This window comes from Camelus ferus, chromosome 7, assembly GCF_009834535.1.
Source record: "Camelus ferus isolate YT-003-E chromosome 7, BCGSAC_Cfer_1.0, whole genome shotgun sequence".
Classification (NCBI taxonomy): domain Eukaryota; kingdom Metazoa; phylum Chordata; class Mammalia; order Artiodactyla; family Camelidae; genus Camelus; species Camelus ferus.
The window spans coordinates 53,317,615-53,329,273 of NC_045702.1; the positions used below are offsets into that span (position 1 = coordinate 53,317,615).

The window sequence follows — 11,659 nt, forward strand, 5'->3', positions numbered from 1 at the left end:
TTATGCAAGACACTTGCCAGCCCCTAAATTCCATGAACAACTACTTAAACATCCTACAGTATATAACTCTCAAATATGGTTTCTAGATTTAGAATGAGTATAAACAGTTTAGCTGGTTACATCACCTACATGCAAATCACTGTGTCATCTGAATGTCTCAGCCTCATGAATAGAAGAGGAATAAGCCACACTGAAGAGGGACTGGAAATGTTTATACGATGGTGGTACCTTGTGGTTTTTCCCCTACCTCTTTGGCTATCTGTACTCATATTCTTTTATAGGAAATCATTCACCCATTTCACTGCTCTGTGTCCACGTTCCCCGGTTACAAGTTCTCCTGTTTGTTATTTACATTTGTCCTTCGGTAATCTCTTCTCAGGGGATGATGTTACTTACATTTATACCCAGATCTGTCTCGAGACCTCTTCTCCCTTCTGAACACCAGACATACATATCCCAAAGATACTGAATATCTCCTTTGGAATGTCACACTCAACAGAGTTTATTAACGTCCTGGTTCCCACTCCTGCCAAAAATATATGTCTTTCTATAAAATGCATCACACATGACCACAGCACACATGACAAACAAAGCTAAAAGCATGGAGTTTATACTAGGATCTTTCTTTTTTCCAGTACTCCACACATCCAATTGTGTCTTGCAGATTGTACCTCCTAGCTATCTCTCAGATCTTCCCTCAGTTCTGTTCCCATTGCCACTGCCACGACTAAAATCCATCTTACTTCTTTTCTGGATTCTCTATTTACCTCCCATCTGATCTCTCTGTCTCTGTTTTGGCTTCCTTAAGCTATGCTTCCAGAGTGACATTGCTGAGACTCAGCTTAATTATGCCCTGTCCTTCCCCCATGATCTAAATGGCATTGTTTTGTGTTCCCATTGCGCTCTGGTAATACCTCTGTAGCACAATGCATGTCACATCCTACTACTGCATATGTTATTGTCGTTAGACTATGAGCACCTCGATTATGGTTTTAAAAGTATCTGTTCAACATAGAGAACAAACTCATGGTTACCAGGAGGTAAAGGAGGTGTGAAGGGATATATTGGGAATTCAAAAATTGCACCTCTTGGGGAGTGATGGAAATGTTAGCTATCTTGATTGTGGTGGTGGTTTCATTGGTGTATACATCTATCAGAATTCATCGAATTGTACATCTGAAATATGTGTAGTTTATTATACAGGAACCATACCACAATAAAGGTGTTAAAAAATAAAAAGTAAAAGGTATCTGTTCAACTTGGAATCCCCAGTACTAAGCTGAAATAAGCTGGCATCTAGTAGATTAACAATAAAGCTGATTAAAGTTGAGTAAATTAGGTTGTTTTGTTATGATAATATTAGCTCTAAGCCATATGTTTAGGTGGTGGGTATAAGAAGATGCTGGTCATTCATTCAGTCAGTCAGTCAACAGATTCTTGTTGGCCTTACCCCTTAGGAAGAGAAGTAAAATGACAAATAGACCGGAGCTTCTCAAATTTAAATGTGCATATGAATCACCTGGGATCTTGTTACAAACAGAATCTGATTCAGGTCTCAGCTAGGACCGGGGAGTCTGCGTTTCTAACAGTGATGTCAGTGGACCACATTTGTAGAACCAGAACACTAGAGTGCAAGACAGTTCCTTTAAGAGAGATTGCTGTTGTTCATTTATTTAACACTTGTACCAAAATCATATATGCACGTTGAGAAAAACAGAATGGATAGACTTGCAAGAAAAATAGCCAGCATCTGTCCCATTTTTGTGTCACCAGAGCCCCTCTTCGATTGCTTGGCTGTCTCCTCTGACCGTTTGCTGCCTGTCTGTAAACAATACGCTTCGATGTAATTTTTTGACCTGTTACTTTTAGGTGTATTCTACTTCCTTTATGATATAGAAAAGTGGCTTCTAACACTCTTACATTACTCTATTTAACTCTCTTACTAAAAGTTAATATGTACTGAGTGATTCTTATGTGCCAGGTATCATTCTAAGCATTCTGTGTGTGTTAATTCACTTGGTCCTTACAAGAAACCAGTGAAGTAGACACTATATTAAAGTCTCTATAGTACTGATGAGGGAACTGAATTACAGGTATTTCCCCAAGGCCCCCAGATAGGAAGTGATGGACCCAGGCAGTCTGATTTTTAACCATTATGCTGTTCTGCTTCTGAAAAAAAAAGATGTAATAACAATTTAAGTTAATGATTGAGATTATGAAAATGTTGTCAACTGTAGAAGCAAGTGCTGACAGAGAATTACATTTTTCTCTCCTATAAAGCTTTTAGAATCTCTTTTTTCTTTCTTTGCACAGTCATCATTACAATAACTCATTTTTTTTAAAGCTACACCATATCAATTTATCCATTATCTCCACTTCCCTTCTTTCTATGGCAAAAGCCCTTCCCTGCAGGTTTCTTTGTAGGTTTCTTACTAACCATCCTGGGTCTCAGTTGGACCCTCTGTTGTTGTTTCTAACAAACTTAATTTTTAGAGCATTTTTAGGTTCACAGTAAAATTGAGGGGAAGGTACAGAGATTTCCCATATACCTCCTGCCCCCACACAAGCATAACCTCCCCACTAGCGACATCCCCAACCAGATACCAAATACCAGAAAGGTGTCTTTGATGCAATTGATGAACCTACATTGATGTATCATAATCACCCAAAGTCCGTTGTTTACACTAGGGTTTACTCTTGGTGGTGTGCGTTCTGTGGGTTTAGACAAATGTGTAATGTCTTGTATCCATCATTATTACATCATAAAGACTGTTTTATCACTGCCCTCAAAGTCCTCTGTGCTTCACCTATTCATTGCCCTCCCCTCTAATCACTGGCAACCGCTGATCTTTTTACTGTCTCCATAGTTTTACCTTTTTCAGAATGTCATGTAATTGGAATCATACAGAATTTAGCCTTCTCAGATTGACTTCTTTCACTTAGTAATATGCATTTAAGTTTCTTCTATGTCTTTTCACATCTTGATAGCTTTTTTTTTTTAGCACTGAATAATATTCCTTTGTCTGGATTTACCACAGTTTATTTATCCATTCACCTATTGAAGGGCCTCTTGGTTGCTCCCAAGTTTTGGTAATTATGAAAAAAGCCAGTATAAACATTTATGTACAGATTTTTGTGCAGACATAAGTTTTCAACTTCTCTGGATAAATGCCAAGGAATGTAATTGCTGGATCACACCATAAGAGTACATTTAGTTTTGTAAGAAACCTCTAAACCATCTTCCAAAGTAGCTGTACCACTTTGTATTCCCAGCAGCTATATTTGGGAGTTCCTGTTGCTCCACATCTTCGCCAGCATTTGGTGTTGTCAGTGTGACCCTGTTTTTTGAACCTCTTTCTTAGCTCACTCATTTGTTTTGCCAGAGAACACCCTCAAATATGTTTTAAAGGACATATAAAGGGTAATCTCCCTAGATCCTTTAGTGACTGAAAATGTCTTCATTGTATCCTTGCATTTAATCGAATACATTGACTAAGTATAGAGCTCGAAGATAAAATTAACTTTTCCTCTGGGGTTTGAAGATATTTCTCTGTTCGAGCACTGATGTTTTTGAGAAGCCTGATGCCATGCTGATTTTTATTTTTCTGTAAATGATCTGTTTTTCCTCTCAGAGAGCATTTAGAATCTCGATTGTGTCACTGTGCTTTGAAATTTCAAAATAATATGTGACTTGAGCCAGGCATCATTAAAAAGTCCAGAAATGATAAATGCTGGAGAGGCTGTGGAGAAAGGAAGTCCTCCTACACTGTTAGTGGGAATGCAGTTTGGTGCAGCCGTTAGGGAAAACAGTATGGAGATTCCTCAGAATACTAACAATAGGCTTACCATAGGACCCAGCAATCCCACTCCTGGGTGTATATCCAGAGGGAACCTTACTTCAAAAAGATATATGCACCCCAGTGTTCACAGCAGCACTGTTCACAATAGCCAAGACATGGAAACAACCTAAATGTCCATCAACAGATGACTGAATAAAGAAGCTTTGGTATATTTATACAATGGAATACTACTCAGCCATGAAAAGAATAAAATACTGTCATTTGCAGCAACTTGGATAGACCTGGAAATTATCATTCTAAGTGAAGTAAGCCAGAAAGAGAAAGAAAAATACTATATGATATCACTAATACGTGGAATCAAAAAAAAAAAGGCAAATGAACTTATTTACAAAACAGAAACAGACTCACAGACATAGAAAACAAACTTATGGTTACCAGGGGGAAGGCAGTAGGAAGGGATAAATTGGAAGTTCGAGATCTGCAGATTCTAACTACTATATATACAATAAATAAACAACAAATTCATGCTCTATAGCCCAGGGAACGATATTCAATATCTTGTGGTAACTTATGGTGAATATGAAAACGAATATATGTATGTTCATGTATGACTGAAGCATTGTACTGAACACCAGAAATTGACACAACATTGTAAACTAACTATACGTCAATATATATATATATATAGAGAGAGAGAGAGAGAGAGAAAGAGAGAGAGAGAAACTAAGCAATCAAAATCAGGTTGCAAAATGCCTCGCCCATAGCTGGTGCCCAGTAAATATTTGATGTATTAACAAACAACTAAGAAGTAACTACTGACTCTTCAAAGATACAAACACTCAGAGAGAGCCTAATGTTTGGTTTGTGTTTTCAGATTGCTGAGACTTAGTACATTCTGAAGTCTTTGGGGGATAAACTCTGCTCTTTATTCCATGTTGCTTTCCTAGTAGATAGCCAGTTCTCAAAAAATAAAACCACTAAAAAATACAAGAGCGTGGAGTGTGTATAAAACAGGTGTCTGAGTCATTGTTCCATGCCTGGTGAGGCCCCCTTAATCGGGTTTCCCTGGCATGGGCAATCTTAACATCAAGTCACATTTAAATCTCTACAACTCTCTGAAGTCTACACCTGGACTTTCTGTGACTACAGCACCAACAATTAACCTGGACTGGAATTATTCTTATCTTTATTGGAGTTGTTTTTAATTCTGTTCAGATATGCAAAGACCTGTAATTATTCAGTGAGATAAAGTATGCAGAGACCGTGGATGCACAATAGACATTTTGTGAATTTTAGTTTCCTCTGTGTCATCTCCCCTAAGCCAATAGTTTCCCATGTTTATAAACAACAGACAAAAAGGATGAAGATTTCATTTTTTACAAAAATAATGTTAGCTTAAAGAAAGGGTTGTGTACTTTGACCATAGGAGTGATTGAACAACCAAGAGGACAGGTTATGGATAATTGTAAAAATAGGACTGGCCGTTACCCTGCTTAAGAACTATGAACTAGAACTTCGAGGTAGTCAGTAGCATGGATTAAGGGTCCCACTGTGTCAGGAGCCCTGAATGAGATACTGTGCTGTTTTTGAAAGGAACAGCTACATGTGATTTCTTTTAAAAGGGTTTGCCAATAACAAGATAAGTTGTGATCAAGCAAAATTCGAATACCTAAAAAACAGCAAGAGTAAACAAAATCCCATACACAGTAATTCATGGTGTTTGGGCTATGCTTTGCTGTAAATTGATGCTCACCTTGTGTAAGTGACTAGAATGATGCATTTCTTCGAGGGTCTTAACAACCATAGTATCATACCCTCTGAAGGATTTAGTCCAGCAACTGTGAATCAGAAACCTGTCATTTCTTATCTTAGCTGCTAATGTTCTGTTTGCATCTGAGGTTATTATATAAGTAATACATGATAATGGCATCGTCAAATACTCATTTAAAATGATATTTTTGTGTAAAAAGATTTTATTTTCATCATTAAAAAGTGGTACCTTTCTGCTTAGCCTCCTATTGGAGCATCTATAACCCTACTGAATGCGCTTGTTAAATTTCTCCTTTCTTACTTCACTAGAATTTACTGGGGACAGAGATTGTGCTTTGTCTGTTTATTAAAAGTTCCTGGTAGTGTCTAAAGCATAGTAGTGGCTCAATACATTTTTTGAAATGAGTAAGTGAATGGATGATGGTGTATTCAATACTGTGCAAAGCTAGGATTCAGAGGAGTTACAAACATCTGTGACATAAGGTGCAGTGTATTGAATTATTACAGGAGAAAATCTGGTCGAGATCTTTTTCAGTCTTCATAGGTAGGTGCATTCTGGCACCTAAACTAGGTGGCTGTTGATCCCCCAGTTCATAAGATAACAAAAATAAAATACAGTGAAATCAGATATCCAGAGAGTTTGGGGCTGGTTTAGCCTGGTGGCCTTTTGCAGGGGCAATTTATTTTTACAGTGAAAAGAACACTGAATCTTCCCAGAAGAACCTGATTCCAACAGAGTTAAATAAAGTTGTTCATGTATCCAGGTTTTTGGCATACTTTTGTCTTTCTAGACCGTGAAGTAAATCTCCATTTCCCACAAGCCCCACTGCTGACTTGAATGATCCTGTCCATGTGACATACATTTTTTTTTTTGTTTCATTGCTATCAGTGAATGACAAGTGAGGGATATTCATTTTAACTTGAAAATGTCAGCTATGCACTTTAAGAGATATATTTTTGCAGCTTTTAATGAGGTGGTGTTTCTTTTTGAAAGAAATGCTCATCTCTGATGTGGGTGCTGTGCAGGTGACAACTGATATTTAATAAGCGATGGGTCTTGTATTAGTCTCGGTTCTCTAAAGAAAATGTCTCAGATTGCTTTTGAAAAACTCTTAGCGTCACTAGCCCAAAGGCAAGATGTGACCTTTTTATTACATAATGAGAATCATTTATTATCTTACAATGTATCTTAAAGTCACAGACAAAATGCCACTCTGATAATTGCTTTCAATTAGCTTTGAGCATAGCATATATTCATAAAATGTCTTCTCTAATTTAGACTTGAATTAGAGAAAATTGCAGACATAATCTGCTTTAAGGTTGTCTCATTTAAGGTGATTCGTAGTTTTATCTCGAAGAAATCAAAAAGAGTAGCTTTAGAACAGTCTCTCAAAGTGTTTTAAGCAGGCCTTTCAATATTTGAGTCTATTCTATTACCAGTTAATTAACAAATTAGAAAGCTAGTTCATCATTTCTGACCTTTTATGCACGTTAACTTTTGACTTTCATTCTTAATGATTGTTTTGAAATTAAGCCTTGCAGTTCGTGCTGAAAGAGAGAAACAATCTGATTAGCAAGGTAAATAAAGCTTGCCTTGATACCAACCTAGTGCATCTTAATGTTGGGCTGTAACTGGGATTCTGAATAGTATAATGGTGCATCCTCTCCTGTCTTAAATAAGTAATACATAACTAATGGTCAGTAAATTCTACTGGATAATCATGTGGCATAAACAAGGAATTTAGGGGTGTTATTATAAGTGAGGTTAGATGTAACATGGTATCTAAACTGTGATTTCAATTAAACTTCATTTCTTATTAGTTCCCCGAACATTGCAATATGGTTTAAATGCATGTCCTTATCTCCTTTAAAAATATTTTTGAAATAATAGGAAGTCTGAAACTACGTTTTACACTTGTGGTGTTTCAGTAACTCGTGAGATATTATTAACCTTAACACAGATTTTCAGAAATTGGTATTCTATCTGGAGATGACGCTGTTTCTTTTTCTCCCCAGATAAAAATTATACACAAGAACCAAGCCCCAATGCTGATGGGCCCCCCTCCAAAAACTGGGTTGTTCTGCTCCCTCGTCAAAAGAACAAGAAACCGAAGCAAGGAATAATCCCGCCTCGTTTCGCTCTTAGAGATCTAATTAGCATAATTGAGCCATGGAACACTTATGCTGGAAGTCTTTGAAACATTTCAAGTCTCCTGCTCATGCAAAATCATGGAATTGGTTTAACAGTTTTTGTTACTGAGCTAATGTAAAATTCAGCTATTAGAAAATTTATTGTCTCAGTTTTTATAGGCGTCTTTGCATGAAGAAAGCAGAAGTTGACATGGAGTAATACTGCATAGTTTTGTTGCATGCATTCCCATAGATTTTTATGTCTCCTACCCATTCCTTCCCCAATTTCCATTTACTAACCTGTAAGAAAAGCCCATACCACATAGAAACGGAAATACCACAGGAAATGTGATTCTCCACGTGACTGATTATTAATTAGCACTAATTAATAATGCTACATTGATCGTAACTGCAGACGGCTATACTTTCCCCTTCTAGAATCAAACCGCGTACCAGTGATCTTTGACCTGTGACTTGAGGAGAAATTTTAATTGAAAGATTTTATTACATAGTTGTCTACTTGCTGTATCTAAATAGTTGTTCTTCGACATCTTGAGGCTTCGGAGTGGAATTTAAAATATCAGGTATAAAGTTTTCTTGTGCTGAAAAGTAGAAAATGGTTTTAATTTTGTTTAGTCTTGCTAATTCCAGACATGAGTGAAAACCTGCTGCTTGGTGGTAAAGTGAGTGACTATGACAAGCCTTATTCCCTTCTGCATGTGAATCTAGAAGAAAATTCATAATCGCAACAGCAACCAAATAGATGTTTGAAACTATGTGCCTAATAAGCTGTGTTTCCCACCAAAGATTCAGAAAAAGATGCTTGAGAGAAATGCGTTAATGCATAATTAATTAAGCTTTGTGGAGAAAATTTATGATTCTCATGATTAATTTTGTGATGACTAAAACTCTGGAAGAAACATTAATTTTAATTAAAATTCTCACCTTTCACAGACAAGAAGCCATACAATACAATCAAAGCTCAATAGCTGATTTCTTGCTTTTTTTTTTTTTTGTCAATTATAAATATGGGTCTGTAATTTTTAATGGCTCAGTTAAGTACACTTGAGAAAGTAAATGATCGTGCCAGTTCCTTTCTAGTATAAGTTGATACCTGTAATAATAGTGAGCTCATTGAAGGCTCCCATGCATGCAATTAGCACCCTCCCCTCACCTACTCCACTCCCATCTCTGTGACATTTCAAGTATTTACTTGGAAATAACAGCCTCGATCGTTCAGTTTTCATGACATGGTTGGATTCTCTGACTGAAGAAATTATGGAATAGTATTTTTTTAAGTGTTTCATTAAGTTTATGATATAAAATGAAATGCTATTCTGAGCAGCTTGGGTATCGTTCATTCATATTGACCTGCATCCCATCATTGCATGTTTTATGTTTTCAAACATGCCATGAGGAAAACTAGTGCTTGACATGCATGATTTATTGGCTCCTCTCTCCACTCTGCACTAAAGTAATAACGATTTATCAGTTCTGTTTTCCTACTGATTCATTCATCTTTGAGTAACAAATAGCATTGAGTGATTCTGTTGAACATAATCCTGTGCATGGATCTATGGATTTCAAGTGAAATTGCTATAATTTTTATTCTTTGGTTTGAAAACTCAACTGAATGCTGCTCTATCAAATAGCTACTCTCAAGCAATGTGCTGTAATGGAAGATTATGTAGAAAGCGTATTCTTTTAGTGTTCCAGGAACACTGGATGGTAAATATCAATCAACAATAAGTTTAATTGCTTTGAAAATAAAAGCTTTTGAATAAATTAAGATATAATTTAGCATTCTCAGGAAAATTATCATTACAAATGCAAATGTTGCACAGCAATCACTTGCCCTAGTATGATAAAAAAAAAAAAAAAGTTATTTGGCGGAGCAGTAATCTAGACCAAAAGAAATCTCAACACAGTAACAAATGCATTACTGCCGTAATGTTTCACAACACATACATTGATTTTGTGTATCTATGGTTACAGGTAATAAATATTTTCACATAAATCGACAACATTGTCTACAATGGACAGGCAGGCTTTGTGTCGAAAACATACTCTGAAGCCACGATTTATTTTGTGTTTAGTACAACATATAATTATTTCTTGGCTACCTTTTATAGTATATAGTTTGAAGGCAGCAACAGTTTGTGAATCATTCTTAACAATCTGTGCGGTGTAAAGCCGTTGAATAGACAGTGGGATGAGAGAAATCAAGCAACCGGCCTGTGGGACTCTGGTGATTGAAATCACAGGATGCAGCTCTCCTTCGGTGTAGCTGTATATCTATAATTAGTGATCATCGTAGTTACATTTTTAGTCGGTAGGATTCATGGGTACCCATCATACCTGTTCAATGAGGAATCAAACGTTACTTTCCCCAACTCATTTTCTAAAGATACGGACGTGCTTGCCCTTCGAGTGCACTACTCCTGGGGTGTGGAAAGTAGTTTTTAAAAACCTCCTTCGATGGTTTGGAAATCAGAGAAGATATTCTTCCCATTTTTCTGACAGCTTCACGTGAAGAATGTGTATTTTAAGAAAAATTCCAAACTGAAAGCTCTATGGTATATAGAAATATTAAATAATGAATGTTAGCTTTGTAAGATGGAAACTGTTCTTGTATGTGTGTGGGTGAGTGTTTGCGTGTTGGGTCAATGTCTTTTAAATACAGTAGACATGGCTGTGTAAGGCTTTAAGTGGATGGAGCTCTTATGTGAAAATTATACTGGGATTGCAGGGTCAGAGGAAAAGGGAAAAAAGAGATATGCACTTTTCTAAATATTGCTGTACGCTGAGTAGATAAATAGGGATTCCAGAACAGGCCTGAATAGCCATGCTTCTAACAGGAAGGACAATGTCTGTGTAGAACTAGGAATTTTAAAGGATGTAAATGTATTTCTCTACTTACATGTGTATGCCATGTGTGTCTGATGCTAAGAGTGCTGGTCAATTTATTGTGGAAGAAGATATCTTGTAGAAAGTGAAGAAAATACAGAATTTTTTAAAAATATTATTTTTAAACAGGTTATGTTATTATAGCCAGAATAAAGCAAAAGACTCAGATATTTCAGGTATTCTGCTGTAGGCAGAGATTTAAATCCAGTGAGACTTAATGGATGTTGTATATTTTTTTCACATTTTGTTCTTTTTTCCTTATTTAGGGGGATGGGAACCCCTTGTAATTTTCCAGGAAGAATCTATTTTGAATCTCAGACTGTATTCTACTTGAATGAGACAGCATTTTTTAAATGGTCCCATTCCTTTTTGTGTCAAAGTTAATTTGTTGTTAATTGGCTGTAAAAAGGAAAATGTACCTTTCTTGGCAAAAATAATTCCCCAAAGAGCTATTCAAACACAGTACATATATTCTAAATTAAAATATTCAGCTCTTGTAATATATGTTGAGGATGTAAAATTTAAATAAATAAATAAATAAATAACAAAAACCTGCAAAGGAGCTTTTATTTTGTGCGCAGAAATCACCCCTTAAATCTCTCAATTAGAGTGCATTCTGTTTAAATAAGGTTTGAATAAACTCACATGTAAAGGATTCTATCCTTATTGTGTTTAAAAAACATGGAATTCATTTAATTACACCATCTTAATTATTTTCTCAGAAAGTGTCATATACAGTATACTGGTTTTTGAAATAAAAATGTTAACCACTCAGTTGTGTCGTTGCTTACCGCTATTTTGCCCGGATTTCGTCCGTAAATGAACTCTTCCAGGAATTGCCCTCAGTCCACCCAGGTGAATATCCACTGGGGTTCCAGACAGGCCTCCTGTCTTGTGTCATGAAGAAAGGAGTCTGGATATTTAGGGACTGAATTTGGTGCCATTAAGAATCAAACCATTCTGCATTGTGGTGTTTTGGCCCCAAGCTGCTGCTGTGAACATTATTTCACCAATTTCAGAGATTGCAGGAATGCCAGTGAGCTGGATGATAG

The 11,659-nt window shown here is 36.4% G+C and overlaps 1 protein-coding gene across 6 annotated transcripts in view; it reads left to right on the top strand.

Moving 5' to 3' along the window:
- DGKB (diacylglycerol kinase beta) overlaps positions 1-11,381 on the top strand; it is a 588,496-nt gene extending 577,115 nt beyond the window's left edge. For 5 of the 6 annotated variants that reach the window (XM_032483924.1, XM_032483923.1, XM_032483926.1 and 2 more), the window contains one exon: positions 7,587-7,694. In XM_032483924.1, coding sequence (XP_032339815.1) covers positions 7,587-7,694 — 108 coding nt within the window. Of the gene's footprint in view, positions 1-7,586 lie in introns of all 6 variants that reach the window. The other variant, XM_032483922.1, reaches the window with a different exon arrangement.
- Positions 11,382-11,659: the final 278 nt, after the last annotated feature.